The following is a 17,211-nucleotide window of genomic DNA, read 5'->3' as shown; positions in this document are numbered from 1 at the left end:
AAGACTGTTGCTGCAAAGGAGAGGCTAGGCCTCCCTATAATTGTGCCTAAGAGCCTCCTCCTGAATGCCTCTTTGTTGCTCAGATGTGGCCCTCTCTCTCTAGCTAAGCCAACTTGAAAGGTGAAATCACTGCCCTCCCCCCTACGTGGGATCAGACACCCAGGGGAGTGAATCTCCCTGGCAACGTGGAATATGACTCCCGGGGAGGAATGTAGACCTGGCATCGTGGGATGGAGAACATCTTCTTGACCAAAAGGGGGATGTGAAAGGAAATGAAATAAGCTTCACTGGCAGAGAGATTCCAAAAGGAGCTGAGAGGTCACTCTGGTGGGCACTCTTACGCACAATATAGACAATCCTTTTTTAGGTTCTAAATAATTGGGGTAGCTGGTGGTGGATACCTGAAACTATCAAACTACAAACCAGAACCCATGAATCTTGAAGACAATTGTATAAAAATGTGGCTTATGAGGGGGGACAGTAGGGGGGCCATAGGGATCACACTCCCGTTTGTCTAGTCTGTGGATGGATGAGTAGAAAGGTGGGGGAAGGAAACAAACAAACAGACAAGGGCGCGCAGTGTTCTTTTTTACTTTAGTTGCTCCTTTTCACTTTAATTATTATTCTGGTTATTTTTGTGTGTGTGGTAATGAGGGTGTCGGGGATTGATTTTGATAATGAATGTACAACTACGTAATGGTACTGTGAACAATCAAATGTACGATTTGTTTTGTATGACTGCGTGGTATGTGAATATATCTCAATGAAATGAATAATAATAATAAAAAAAAGAACATCCAAAACATCCCATTCTTCTCTTCCCCCATCGTTCACTTACTTTTTTAAAAATACAGTTTAATTGGTATATATTCACACAGTCTACAGTCATCCACAGTGTACAATCAGTTATTCACAGCACCATCATACAGTTGTGCATTCATCACCAGAATCAATTTTTGAACCTTTTCCTTACTCCAAAATAAAAATAAAAGCAAAAAAAGAACACCTAAATCTTTCTATCCCCTCCATACCAATTCTTCATCTAATTTTTGTTCCCATTTTTCCACTCATCTGTCCATACACTGGATAAAGGGAGTGTGAGGCCACAAGATTTTCACAGTCACACAGTCACACTGTGCAAGCTACATAGTTATACAATGTCTTCGAGAATCAAGGTCACTGGGTCGCAGTTTGACAGCTTCAACACCACAGCATCTTAAATAGTAATTCTAAAAGTTTCCATTAATGCAATATGATAATATGGTTGGGTTTTAATAGATAAAGGCTTTTAGCAATTATCTTTAAAATGCCAATGATCTCAAAGCAAATCTCAATAATGGAATTTGTGCTTAAACATTATGTTACCTATGATGTCCTTGAAATCTAATCTTATAGGATCAATGCTGATAAGAACTGATTAAAATACACTTCTTTGTGAATAATCTATATATCATATCAACATGCTGAAGATTTACACAGAGGAGAGACTTTAATAATTCTCAAAGGTAACAATGGAAAAATAATCCTTATTTTTTTTTTACAAGTGGTGCCTTTTCAAATAGTTCTCTCAAATTTCTGAAAAATATTTTTTAAAAATAACACTGAAACCATAAAAATAAAAGCAGGTCAAAAAATTTTAAAAGGAACTCACCTTTTTCTTTTATTGGTAAAATAATTTTCACATTCTGTTTTGTAACTTGTGTGTCTAGGAAATCAGTACCTTTAGGGTATGGGGAGAAGGGGAGGTGATGAAAAACAGATGCAAGGTAATTACATGATTATTTTCAAGGTGAAATGTAACTGAATTGAAAGTACATGTTTTTGACAATTTCTTAGGTGCCAAAATAATTGTGGGAAACTCATGTTAACATTTCAATAGAAAAATCTTCTGCCCTTCAAAGATGCTTATTTTGGGGTTTCCAGTTTCTCTCCATTAAACTCAACAGTATTTATGTTGCAGACTACAGCTCCATAAGTACTTTGCCATCCATCCTCCATTATTTACTTATATTTAAGATGATCGATTCATTCATTCCTACATATTATAATAACATGTGGCTACAGAGGAAATAAACTATCCAGGCTAGCTGAATATTGATCATCTATGTTTAAATTGATTTCTATTTTGCTGACACGAAAAAGTAAGAAAAATAAATAGCTGCATCAAAAGAGAAAGCTCTTAAATTAAGGAAAAAATGAAATAATTATTTTTGTGTGTGGAGGTTCATGTTTGAGATTTTTAAATAGAAGGCAAGGTCTGAATAATTTATATGAGCTGATTCGTAGGAACTATTTTTAAAAATCTAAGAACTATTTAATGCAATAAGACTTTGTTTTGGGGATCTTGTAAACGAATGAAATTTTGCCTGAAATAAATAAAATATCTGGGTATGTTATTATCTTTGAACATCACCATAGTTGAATTATTTGAGGAGGAGAAAAGAAAAAACACGTACTGAATAATTTTGTGTTATTACTGAGTATCAAATTAAAGTATGTTTGAGTTAAGTAGATTTTAGGTTAATGAATACAAGGAACTAATATGAAGGCCCACTTTTTCTACCAAAATGATAACATGAGGCACTCATACTCATGAGAGCCAGGTTGGTCAGGGAGAAAGTTAAGTAATCTAGGTAGAAACATTTTGGGGGGAAAGGACAAGAACAAAAGAAACCTGACCACATGTCTAAAATGAGTGTTCCCAAGCTCTACTCTTAGAGGTGGTAAATTGACTATTTGCATGGGATGATAATTGGGTCTGCTGTGATATATTTGTTACACTATTTAATACTTTTAAAATGGAAGCAAACTCAAGCCATGGAATGTCTGCTCAGTTTCCTAAAACTTAGATGTTTACTTGAATTAAAAAAAAATCACCAGTGAACTTGACTGAAAACAGTTATATGATAAATGAATTCAACCCCCTGTGTAGGTTCAGAGATAAATTTTTCAAAAGATAGACAGCGATGTGGATCTGGGTATTTGAAATTTGAACTAACTCCTGGGAATCTGAGGGTGCCTGACATTTCTATTTCAGTCCAATTAAGAAATAGGAGAAAGTCCTGGAATACTTTTAATTTCTAAAGAGAAAAACTTGAAGTCTAAAAGTTTGACAAAAGTAGAGAGCTACTAGCCAAATACAACAAAATAATACTACAACATTTTGAAGAAATCAATATTCCAACAGAATTTTTATTATTTTGAGAAATGTATAATAGAGGATAATACTCTAATATATCACATTTAGATTAGGTATAGAGTCCATCTATTGACTAAAATTCATTACAGTTTTGTCATTCAACAAATATTTACAGAATGTCTACTGTGAGCCAAGCACTATTCTAGGCCCTGGGTACCGAGTTCTGAACAAACAAGTTTTCTGTCTCATGGAACTTAATTAATCGGACTTCACTGGCACTTGTGTTAGCCACATAATGGCTTGTTAATTAAAAAACAAAACAAAACATTTGGGATGCTCTGTATCAAAAAAGTTAAAATTCTCAAAAACAAAATAATAACAAACAAATAATAACATGTCTTTTTAACTTCACCCTGCTGAATAGATGTCATTTTGGTGTGTTCATATTCCTTGAGAGAGGTAACAGAAAACAGTTTGTTAATAAACACCACTTCGATGATGGATAAAACTATAATACCCCATATCTTGGTAAAATGTAAATGTTATATGAATAAGAATTGTTATAACTGACTGACAAATGCATACTTTAAATAACGATATTTAGAAAATACTTCTCATTTATCAATAGATATTAGTTTGAATTTTGTCTAAGTCTAGAATTTTGAATATTTCTTTCTTTTTTTACTTTTATTTTGAAATAATTTACAAATAAATTATTGAAATAATTATTGAAATAAGCTTACAGGAGCATTGCAAAAATAATAAAAAACCTACATGGAGAACTCCAAATATACTCCTTACCAGATGCCTGGATTTACCAACTTTTAATATTTTGCCACATTTGTTACATTACTCTTTCTATCTTCTATCTGTCATCTATAAATTCTGTAAACCTCTGAGAGTAGGCTGTATACATCATGTTCCTTGAAGACCTAATTCTTCCATGTATGTTTCCTAAGAACAAGGATATTCACTTATGTAACCACATTAAGAACAGTTATCAAGTTCAAGATTTGACTCCAAATTTTTAAATTGTCCCAATAATGTCCTTTTGGGCATTTTCTCCTCCATTATTTGATGCAGAACAGGAGCATGTATTGCAATTAATTGTCATTACACTCTTTTTCTTTTTTACTTGTGGAAACATATATGCAACAAGAAATTTCCGATCTTAACCACTCCTAAGCATGCAATTCAGTGGGATTAATCACTTTCACAATGCTATGCTACTCTCACCACTGGCCATTACCAAAACTTTTCCATCAACCCCAACAGAAATCCTGCACCTATTATGCATTAACTCCACATTCCCCCTCACCCTTCCCTCCACTTTACCTGCCTCACCATGGGTAACCTGTATTCTTCGTTCTGTCTCTATGAATTTGCATATTCTAATTATTCCATGTAAGTAGAATAATACAGTATTTGTCCTCATTTCACTTATTTCACTCAAGATGATGTCTTCAAGTTTCATCTATGTTATACCATATATCAGAACTTTATTCCTTTTTATGGTTGAATAATATTCTATTGATATATATACACATTTTGTTTATCCATTCTACTGCTGGTGGACATTTGGATTGCTTCTATCTTCTGGCAATTGTGAATAATGCTGCTATGAATATTGGTATACAAATATCTGTTCCAGCCTCTGTTTTCAATTCTTTTGAGTGTGTACCTAGAAGTGGAATTGGCAGGTAATATGGTATTCCATGTTTAACTTTTTTTTCAGCAATTATATTTATATACCATACAGTCCATCCAATGTATACAATCAATGGTTCTCAGTAAATTCACAGTAGTGCTTTCATCATCACAGTCAATTTTAGAACATTTTCACTGTTCCAAAAAGAAAAAACCCATACCCCTTATAACCCCCTATTATTGACATAGCATTGGTGTGATATCTTTGTTACAACTGATGGAAGAATATTAAAATATTACTGTTAATTATAGCCCATAGTTTGCATTAGACATATTTTTCCCTAAAACTACCCTGTTATTAACACCTTGTAAAAGTGACATACATTTGTTCTATTTCATGGAAGAACATTCTTATATTTGACCTATTAATCACCTTCATCATCCACAACAGGGTTCACTATGTTATACAGTCCCATGTTTCATCCTCTAACTTTCCTTCTAGTGACATACATGACCCGAAATTTCCCCTTTAACCACAATTACACTCACAATTCAGTACTGCTAATCACACTTACAATAATGTGCTATCACCTTCATCCATTTGAAACATTTAAAATCAACCTTATTAAAATTATGCACAAATTAAGCACCAGCTCTCCATTCTCTACCCTCATCCTATCTTCTGATACCTATACTCTAGATATTAACTCCATGCATTTGCTCATTATATTTAGTTCATATTAATGAGATAATATTTGTCCTTTTTGTCTGGTTTATTTCATTCAACATAGTGTCCTCAAGGTTCATCCATGTTGTTGCATGCTTCAGGACCTCTTTTGTTCTTACTGCTGAATAATAAACATTCCATCATATGTATATACCACATTTTGTTTATCCATTCATCAGTTAATGGACACTTGGGTTGTTTCCATCTTTTGGCAAATTGTGAATAATACTGCTATGAACATCAGTGTGCAAATGTCTGTTCATGTCCCTGCTTTCAGTTCTTCTGAGTATATACCTAGTAGTGGGATTGCCAGATCATGTGGTAGTTCTATACTTTAGCTTCCTGAGGAATTGCCAAACTGTCTTCTATAGCAGCTGTACCATTTTACATTCCCACCAGCACTGAATAAGCATCCCTATTTCTCCAAATTGTCACCATCATTTGTTATTTACTATTTTTAAATAATTGCCTTTCTAGTGATGTGAAGTGGTATCTCACTGAGGTTTTGATTTGCATTTCCCCAGTAGCTAATGATGTTGAGCATCTTTTCATGGGATTATTGGTCATTTATATATCTTCTTTGGAGAAATGTATATCCATTTGCCCAATTTTTAATTGGGTTGTTTGTCTTTTTGTTGTTAAGTTGTAGGAATTCTTTATATATTTTTTATACTTAACCCTTATCAGATACATGGTTTCCAAGTATCTTCCTCCATTCTCTAGATTGTCTTTTCTCTCTCTTGATAATGTCCTTTGATGCACAAAAATTTCTAATTTCAATGAAATCCAATTAATCTGTTTTTTCTTTTGTTGCTCTTTCTTCCTCTCCTTTCTCTTCCTCCCTCCCTTCCTTCTTCTCTCCCCCTTCTCTTCCCTTCCCTTCCTCCCCTTTTCTCTCTTTCTCCCAAGTACCCCTCTTACTCTCTAATGGAGCAATCCCCTTTGTTAGTCAGGCATCTTGTGAAACTGCCAATGAGAACACTAGGGAAACTAGATGTTTAATACTATACCCCTCTGTTCTTTTTTTTTTTTTTTTTTCTTAATTTCTTCTCTCTCTCTTCTAAACATTTGTAAGATTAGTCATAGTTTTTCAAGATTAACCCATTCACCCCTTGTCCCTGGCCCCCTAAAAAATCTTCTGTTTAGACTGAGAAATCCTTTTTGACCAAAAGAGGGAAAAGAAATGAAACAAAATAAAGTCTCAATGGCTGAGAGATTTCAAATGGAGGCAGGATTTCATTCTGGAGGTCCTTCTTATGCATTATATAGATATCCCTTTTTAGTTTGTAGTATATTGGAATAGCTAGAAGGAAATACCTGAAATTGTTGAACTGCAGCCCAGTAGCCTTGATTCTTGAAGATGACTGTATAAGCATATAGCTTACATGGTATGACTGGTTGATTGTGAAAACCCTGTTGCTCACACTCCCTTTATCCAGTGTATGGACAGATAAGTAGAAAAAGGGAGCAATGAATGCACAACTATATGATGGTAATGTAAACGATTGTACACTGTGGATGATTGTACCATATGTGAATATATCTCAATAAAGTTGAATTTAAAAAATCATCTGTTTATATTCATCTTACCCTTTGAGCCTTTTCTCAAAGAATCACTGTAAATCTTTATTTTCTCCTTTAGTCCAATAAAACATTTCTTTTCATATTATTAAAATGTTTCTGAAATCAAATAGATGACAAAGTTTTTTTTAATGTATCAGAGAGTGGCTGGTGATTTTCCCATGTTCAGTTCAGACAATTAATGCTCTGAAACAAAGAATATTAAACAGTGGAAAGGTTTTCCGAAAAGGCCTATAGAATCACCTTTCCAGACTCCATCTCTGAAGGCAAAAAATAGATAAATATTCAAAGTTTCTTTTCTACCATATGACTGTCATGAAGACTTCAAAGACTTTACATAAACATGTCACTCCCATGGCAACATCACAGTTTCACAGCTATATTTCTTAATCTGGACCTAATTGTATATTCACCCTTGACCTCTATGCATACAAGAATTGTATCTCTTTCACTCTCTATATCTGATGTGGATATAATTCTAACATTGTTGTAAATTTTGCTTAATTTATGCATTAAATAAGAATTTATTGAGAATCTATTACAAATATGTAGAAGATACTCTTCTAGGAACCAAGGATATGGAAATGAACAAAACAGACATATTTTCCTAACATACTAGAATTTACATTTAGCAATTTTGAAAGATCTATATATTTCTGGTAAATATTAGGATAAGCCTGTTTATGTTGACACTGCAGATTCTTAGCCAAAAATTAAAAAGAAAAAGCATTGCTTTTATCTTTGATTCAACTTTTATCTGGGACACAAAGCATTTTTATAATAAAAAGGCAATGCACATTTGTAGAATACTCTAACATTCTGTATCACACTTTACAATCGTAAGAGTACATCTTAGTTAAATATACAACCTTTTACATCTGTAGTAACTAGAATATGTGAATGAACCTTCCTATGGACTTCATTTACTGTATTGAGATAATAATTTTAACATATAATTAAGATAACACATTTAATCTTCTCCTACCCCATGGGGATTTATATGGAAGTAGAACATTACTATCTTAGTTTGCCAGAGTTGCTATGACAACTACCCACAATGGGTTAGCTTAAACAAGTATTTATTGTCTTACAGTTTTGGAGGCTAGATGTCCAAAATTAAGGCATCAGTAAGGCATGCTTTCTCCTTCAAGTCTGAGTGTTCTGGTACTGGCTTGCCACATCTTTAGGGTTCCTTGGTTGCATCTCAGCCTCCTATCACACCATGTATTAGTCAGGGTTCTCCAGAGAAACAGAAATGATAGGATATATGTATAAATAAACATGAGATTTATTATAGGAACTGGCTCACATGACCATGAAGATTGAGAAGTTCGAATTCTCTGTGCAGGTATAAGTTGGGAACACTAATGTAGGTTCAGAGAATTCCCCAGGACAAATGGCCTGGCTGAAGTAAAAATAGAAATTCTTCTTTCTGGCTGTGAAGTCATCAGTTTTACCTGTAAGGCCTTCAACTGGTTGTTGAAACTTCTCTCATTGCTGAAGGAAATCTCCTTATTTGATTGTAAATGTAATTAGCCATAGCAGCAATAAACCGACTAATGATTTAAATGCATGAAATACCCTCACAGTAATAATCAGGCTGGTGCTTGCTTGACCAAACAACTGGACACCATAACCTAGCCAAGTTGATATCTGAATTTATGATAAATTTATGATAATGCATATCTTCCAAGGGTCCTATTTACAAATGGGTTTATATTCAGAGGAACACAGATTAAGAACATGTCTTCCAAAAAGGAGGAGAAGGAGAGGGATTAGGAGAAGGAGAAGGAGAAGAAGAAAAGGAGGAATAAGGACAAAGGACAAAGAGACAATGACAATTCAATGCAATCTATGATACTGGACTGCAACTAATAATGGAGGAGAAAAGGCCAAAGTAATACTGTTTGGACATATGAAAAAAACTGGAACATAAGCTGTAAGTGTTAAATGAATGTAAAAAAATGTCTTTTGCTTGAACTTGATAACTGTACTTAAGGTAGTTACATAAGTGAATATCTTTGTTCTAAGGAAATGTACACGAAAGTGTTAAGTCTTCAAGGAGCATGAAGTATACAACCTGCTCTCAGATGTTTATATATATAGAAAAATATAAAGATATATAGATAAATAGATCGATAGACAGTTGAAATGATACGGCAAATTTGGCAAAATGCTAGAAGTTGGTCAATCTGGGTATCCAGGTGGGCAGAGGTATGTTGGAGTTGCCTATGTTTTTAACTGTCTTGTAAGTTTGAAATTATTTCAAAATAAAAAGATTTTTAAAATATTAAGGCTCACCTCGATCATGGGACTTGCCCTTATGAAGCTCGTTGCCACAAAGGAGAGTCTAAACTTGCATGCAGTGGTGCCTAAGAGTCTCCCCCTGAGTACCTCTTTGTTGCTCAGATGTGGCCCTCTCTCTCTCTAACTGAGCCACCTCAGCAGGTGAACTCACTGCCCTCCCCGCTACGTGGGACCTGACTCCTAGGGGTGTAAATCTCCCTGGCAATGCAGAATATGACTCCCGGGGATGAATGTGGACCCGGCATCGTGGGACTGAGAGTATCTTCTTGACCAAAAGGGGGATGTAAAATGAGACGAAATAGTTTCAGTGGCTGAGAGATTTCAAATGGAGTCGAGAGGTCACTCTGGTGGACATTCTTATGCACTATATAGGTAACACCTCTTAGGTTTTAATGTATTGGAATAGCTAGAAGTAAATACCTGAAACTACCAAACTCCAACCCAGCAGTCTGGACTCCTGAAGACAATTATATAATAATGTAGATTACAAGGGGTGACAGTGTGATTGTGAAGACCTTGTGGATCACACCCCCTTTATCTAGTGTATGGATGAGTAGAAAAATGGGGATAAAAACTAAAGGACAAATGGGGTGGGATGGGGGGATGATTTGGGTGTTCTTTTTTCACTTTTATTTTTTATTCTTGTTCTGGTTCTTTCTGATGTAAGGAAAATGTTCAGAGATAGATTGTGGTGATGAACGCATAACTATGTTATCATACTGTGGACAGTGGATTGTATACCATGGATGATTGTATGGTGTCTGAATATATTTCAATAAAACTGAATTTAATTTAAAAAAAAAAAAGATTAAGGCTCAGACGATCTTTTGGAGAGTGGGGTAAGAGCTGTGCAGACTCAGAAGTGGTTTGGCTGGACCCTGGAGAAATTGATCCACAACGAGAAGACAACGGCACTTTAATTTTGCCCTCCCTTTGGCCCAGACTGGAAAATATTGAGCCACACCAAATCATCTGGAAACACAACTTCAGTAACTGCAAGCCCTGGATCTTGAAGGGACCACTGGCTTCAAGCAAAAAATAATGTAGAATGGCAAATGACTTGTGTGAGAAAGAACAGGAGCCAGCACCACAGATGAAGAATGGATAAGAATCCAAATGCCAAGATGATGAAGATGCTGAGCTGATCTTTGTTGGGGTGGAATATGAAAGTGAAGATCCTGAAATTCTCTTTGTCAAGGAGATTTCAAATGCAAAAGCCATCATTTCAAACATTTTGAACAGAGTAAACCCAGGATCATGTTCATCAAGAAAGAAAGGCCACATGAGTCAAGAGAACACTCATGCATCAAATTCTGCAAATCTTGTAACCCCAACATCAAATGCAGTGGCTAAATTGCCAGTTTCTCAGCCTGAATTGAGATCAACAGATACTCATATTATCATGGAGTATTCATCTAAACCTGGTTGTAAATGGAGCCCACTGCAAGTCATGCCCCATAATTCCTCAGATTTGCCCTCAGTATGGACTCAGCATGTAGTTGGAGCTGCTCTTTCTGTAGGAAGCAAGGATGAAAGTCCTTGTGATTCAAAGCAACTTTTCCCTTCTGATGTAAACAGTGGAAACCCTAAGAAGCCTAAACTCAGTGATGGAATTCTAGGGGAACTTTCTTCAGATAACCTTTCAGGTATCTTTCCTACAGTGAATGTTGGTACACCCTCAAAAGCTGTTCCTGCTTCATTAAACCATGATCAAAATGCAACACTGATTCCATGGGCATGTGCAAATGACAAGACACATTTGGATCTTTTGACATTGGACACAGGAAATAGCTTTGAAGGACTGGCAGAAACAGACTTTTCAAGCATAACAAGCCAGAACAAGGCTGTGGATTCCAAGAAAGGAAATATGATCATGTTACTTTATGACTTTTACTATGGACAGCTTAAAGGAGACAGGCAGGCAGAACAGAAGACTCACACAAACTTTAAATACCTCAGATTCTTGAAAGTTCTAAAAAATGTTAAGTTTATGAACCACAAGAAGCACCATTTGGAACTTGAGAAACAGAGGGGTGATAGCTGGGAGAACCACACCACCTGTGAGCACTGTCACCGGCAGTTTCCCACTCCCTTCCAGCTACAGTGTCACATTGAAAGTGTGCACATCTCCCAGGAACCCTCCACTGTATGTAAAATCTGTGAATTGTCATTTGAAACAGATCAGATTCTCTTACAACACATGAAGGACACTCATAAACCCAGTGAAATGCCATATGTATGCAAGGTTTGCAATTACAGATCATCGGCTTTTGCTGATACGGAAATGCATTTTAGAGCCTGCCATGAAAACACTAAAAATTTGCTGTGTCCATTTTGTCCGAAAATTTTCAAAACAGCAACATCATATATGAATCATCTTTGGTGGCATTGGAACAAGAGAGTCTTTCAGTGTTCCCAGTTCTGGCTACAGTCATTGACTTTAAAGGAGAAAATGGAACACAGAACCAAGAATCATCAAACATTTAAAAATGTTCAGAGCAACTAGAAGGGTTGCTGCCTGAAACAAAGGTTATTATCCAAACCTCAGTTCAGCCAGGATCAAGAGATGCAGCATCCATTAATGTCCACATCAGTCACAATAAGTGACCCTTTGTCACCTGCTAGAACCAAAAAGAGAATGACCATGAACACTAGATTTTCCAGACTTCCTTGCACTTAGCATCTGGCTGACAGTTATATTCTGTGCCCACTTACAGGAATTATGAAAGACACAAGCTAGGCTAGGTGGTCTGTATATCTAGATTGTTGATGCTCACAAGCAATGTCATCAAATGTGGGTTTTCCATTCACAATTCTTCAGCTCTCAGGTTTCAAGACATTGCCCAAAGTTTCCTTCATACTTGCTTCCAGCCGCCTTCCCCCTAAGTAACACGTTTTCTAATCTCTACTCCCATAGGTTAGTTTTGTCTGTTTTTTAACTTAAAATAAATAGAATCACACACACACACACACACACACACACACACACACACACACACACACACCCCACAGTGGTCAAAACAGCATGGCACTGGCATAAAGATAGATATAATGATCAATGGAATTGAATTGAGAGCTCAGAAATAGACCCTCAGATCTCTGGTCAATTGATTTTTTTTCTTTAAATGCAACTTTGTTGATATAGTCATACACAATATAATACATCCAAAGTATACAATCAATGTCTCACAGTATCATCATATAGTTGTGCATTTATCATCACAATCAATTTTGGAACATTTTCATTATTCCAAATAAAAAAAAAATTAAAAAGAACACCCCAAACATTCCATACCTTTATTTCCCTACCATTACATATATATATACACACACACACACACACCATTACACACACACACACACACACACACACATATATATAGTTATTGTCTTTATTTTATTACTCATATGCCCATACACTAGATCCAGGGAGTGTCAGCCACAAGGTTTTCACAATCACATGGTCACACGATAAAAGCTATATTGTTATACAATCATCAAGAATCAAGTCTACTGGATTATAGTTCGATAGATACAGCTATTTCCTTCTAGCTATTCTAATACAATAGAAGCTAAAAAGGAATATCTTTATGATGCATAAGAACAATCTCCAGAATGACCTCTCAATTCAATTTGAAATTTCTTAGTCACTGAAACTTTCTTTTGTTTCATTTATTTTCCCTCTTTTGTTCAAGAATACTGTGCCGATTTAGATATATTATGTCCCCCCAAAAGCCATATTCTTTAATGCAATCTTGTGAAGGCAGACATTCATCTTTTGATTGAGTGTTTCCATGGAGATATGACTCAATCACCTGTGGGCTAGACCTTTAAATTAAATTATCTCCAGGGAGACATGGGTCCCACCCATTCACGGTGGGTCTTAATTAAATCACTGGGGTCCTTTAAAGGGAGCTAACACAGAGAGCAGAGAGAGAAAAATGTCCCAGGACATACTAAGCCAGGAGACCCAGGTCATTCTGCAGTGAAGGTATCATCTTGTTGATATCTTAGTTTGGACACTTAAAACTGTAAATTTGTACCCAAATAAACCCCCTTTGTAAAAGCCAATCCACTTCTGGTATTCTGCATAATGGCAGCATTAGCAAATCAGAACAAACACATTCTCAATTCTATGACGTCATGGCCAGGCTCATCCCTGGCAGTCATGTCACATATTTCCAGGGAGACTTCCATCCCTGGGAGTCATGTCTTATGTAAGGGGGAGGGTAGTGAGATGAGTTTTGTCATAGACAAAAGCTTTGTAGGCACATACTATGGATATGGGGCAGTAATTCTCAGGCATAATATGGCAGATGAAGCCACTACTGTAGCTTTGGAGACACACCCCGGCAAAGTGATAGATATCCCAGTAGACCCCAGTCAGACCTTGGTACCTCATTTATAGCACAAGTATGGCCAGTTGATTTTTGATAAGGTTCCCATGCCCACTCAACTGGGACAGAATAGTCTCTTCAATAAATGGTGTTGGGAGAACTGGATATCCATAACCAAAGAATGAAAAAGGAACCCCTATATCACACCCTATTCAAAAATTGACTCAAAATGGATCAAAGACCTAAATATAAGAACCAGTACCACAAAACTCCTAGAAGAGAATAAAGCGAACCATCTTCAAGATCTAGAGATAGGCAGTAGTTTCTTAGACTTTACACCCAGAGCACAAGCAATGAAAGATAAAAATAGACAAATGGAATGCCTGAAAATCAAATACTTCAGTGCTTCAAAGGATTTTGTCAGAAGGGTGAAAAGGCAACTGACTCAATGGGAGAAAATATTTGGAAGCCACATATCTGATAAGGTTTTGATATCCAGTATATATAAAGAAATTCTATAACTCAAGAATAAAAAGACAACCCAATTTTAAAATGGGCAAAGGACATGGATATACATTTATCCAAAGAGGAAAAATAGATGGCTAAGAGGCACATGAAAAGATGCTCAGCTCCACGAGCTATTAGGGAAATGCAAATCAAAACCACAATGAGATATCATCTCACACCTACTAGAATGGCCAGTATAAAACAAACAGGTAACTACAAGTGTTGGAGAGGATGTGGAGAAATTGGAACACTTATTCACTGCTGGTGAGAATGTAAAATGCTACAGCCACTGTGGAGAACAGTTTGGCAGTTCCTCAGGATGCTAAGTATAAAGCTGCCTTATGACCCAGCAATCTTGCTACTCGGGATATTACCTGGAAGATCTGAAAGCAGGGATGTGAACAGCCATTTGCAAACTGAGGTTCATAATAGCAAAATTCACAATTGCCAAAAGATGGAAACAACCCAAGTGTCCATCAACAGATAATTGGATAAACAAAATGTGGTATATACATATGATGGAATATTATTCAGTGGTAAGAAGGAATGAAGTCCAGAAGTAAGTGACAACATGGATGAAACTTGAAGACATTTTGTTAAGTGAAATAAGTCAGATGCAAAAGGACACATGTTTTATGATCTCACTGATAGGAACTAATTATAATATGTAAACTGATAAGCATAAAATATGAAATATAGTTTACCAAGATGTAGCATGGGGCTAAAGAATGGGGAATGGTTGCTTAAAATGTGCAGACTATTTAAATAGGGTGAACTTAAACATTTGGAAGAGGACAGAGGTTATTGTGAGAATAATTAACAGTGCTGAATGGTGTGTGAGTGTGGTGGAATGCGGAAGTTTAAAGCCATATATATCACCAGAAGGAAAGTTGGAGGTCAAAACACGGGAATGTACAACACAGTGAATCTTGTGGTGGACAATGTCCATGATTAATTGTACAAATATTTTTTAAAAATGTTCTTTCATGAACTAGAGCAGATGTAGGAAACTACCATAAGGAGTCAATAATAGAGGGGTATATGGGAAAAAATGTAACTTGCAAACTATGGACTATATTAACAGTAATATTTTAATACTCTTTCATCAACAGTAACAAATGTCCCACACCAACACTGTGGGTCAGTATTATGGGGGGATAAGGTGTAGGGGAGGGTTAAGGTTTTTTTAATTTTTATTTCTTTTCAGGAGTAATGAAAATGTTCTCAATTGGATCATGGGGCTATATGCACAACCATGTGATGATACTGTGAGCCAGTGATTGTATACTTTGGATGGTTTCTGTTCTGTCCGAATATACCTCAATAAAATTGCATTAAGAATATATCAGTTCAGTTCAATTTAATCCAATTTAAAACTCCACTTCATATCTGTTTGACACCTCATCTCCTCCCATCCCTTCAGTACCAGCAATCCACCTAAGAGACTTGGACTAGGGAGAGGGTGGGATCAACTTTTTCACTCCTACTCCTCTGTTCCCTTTGGGACCCTTTCCCCTCCAAAGAAATGGGATCAGGGATGGTGAAACAGCACAAATACCCCTAACTTAATAGATGCAGATGTGGACCTTTCTTGTCTGTTGCTATTTTTCTCGTCAAAATCCATCAGTCTTTGATGACCTCTGGGTGGCAGCCAGCCAAATGCTGGGTCTCTCCTAGAATAAATGTGTAGGTTTTCTCGGGACAATGTTGGGGGAAGGACTTTCCAATGGAACATATTCTGCCCCCAAGACCTACCTACCTCAGTCTGACTCCTCCTGCTCAACTGCTTATGAAACCATCTCAGTTCCTTTCCCAAATATTTACCTTATGGCATCTTGCTGCTGCTGATCTGTCCTTTGGGATAGAGGGCTACCAAGATGGCTCAACAGAAGTGAAGTGACCTGCCACTGTACCCTTTTGATCCATGGGAATCTTGCACCTATTTTACACAAAAATATGGACATGTAGATGCAAGATGCCCCTCTCCTCCCCTCCCCTCCCCTCTCCTCTCTCCTCTCCTCTTTTCTCTTTTTTCCTTTCTACTCAAGCAAGTCCTTCAATCTCTGTGAGAGATTCTATTGGACTTACCCCTTTTACTTGGCTTGGGGTGCAAAGAGTAAGAGCTCTTACCCCTATCACAGGAAGGTCCTTAGGCTTATCACTTACCACTCCTTGGCCTACTATCTTTGAATATAGCCTTACAGGTGCTGGAGTGATGGTTGTGGCTAGCAAAGCCAGTAGGATCACCCTTTACAAAGACCAGAAGAGGTGACTGAGCCTTAGTTGCCTTGGACGTTCTTTAGAAAGAGGGAGATATGATGCTTCTTTGTCATCCTTTGAGTAGCGGTTGATAACTGCAAGGCAACCGGAATAGTCTCCATTCAGCAACATGTCACACATGTTAGAACCTGCTTGGAAATGTACACATTTATGCAAATACAAAGTATTATGTTGGCAGCAGAAATACCTGGGATAATTTAGGAGGGACATTTTTTGTTGTTGTTTATGCAATCACCAAGGAATAGCAGCTGTGTTATACCACTTGTTAAATGGTGCAACAAAGCTTGCTAGCTGGTGACTAAGATAGCTGTTTGTGTTATTGCTTAGGGATATAGGCGAGAAGTTGAGAGAGACTTTCCTTGATTCCAGGCCATATGTTTAGGTTTTCTTTTGAATTCAAAGGGGGGGGGGGGATATTACTGCATGTTTTAGTAATTTATTTTTATTGTTCATTACAGTACAGAGAGGTAGGGGATAGTTTCCTAGTCTTCATATGTATTTGTAATATCAGCATAAAAACAGAACTCTTGCACCATAGATATCTTATGGCACAGGGGACTGTGTATTAACATTTAATGGGGACAGACTTCTATGGGCCAAACCCCACACCCAGAAGCCTGAGGAGTTTCTCCACCAGACAGCTGAGTAGGCTGGCACCAGCTTTTCCTCCACTATTGCCTTCAGGG

General features: G+C 36.7%; 1 protein-coding gene across 1 annotated transcript; it reads left to right on the top strand.

Annotated features, from left to right (window-relative positions):
* Window positions 1–10,449: 10,449 nt before the first annotated feature.
* LOC119507732 (zinc finger protein 280B-like) lies at window positions 10,450–12,008 on the top strand. Its single transcript, XM_037800904.1, is given in 2 exon segments — window positions 10,450–11,886; window positions 11,889–12,008. Coding segments are annotated over 2 exon segments (1,557 nt in total).
* The last annotated feature ends 5,203 nt before the right edge of the window (window positions 12,009–17,211 follow it).

Source organism: Choloepus didactylus, chromosome 13, assembly GCF_015220235.1.
Source record: "Choloepus didactylus isolate mChoDid1 chromosome 13, mChoDid1.pri, whole genome shotgun sequence".
Lineage (NCBI taxonomy): Eukaryota > Metazoa > Chordata > Mammalia > Pilosa > Megalonychidae > Choloepus > Choloepus didactylus.
Note: the sequence above shows the minus strand (reverse complement) of the source record. Positions and strands in the feature narration are given on the sequence as shown.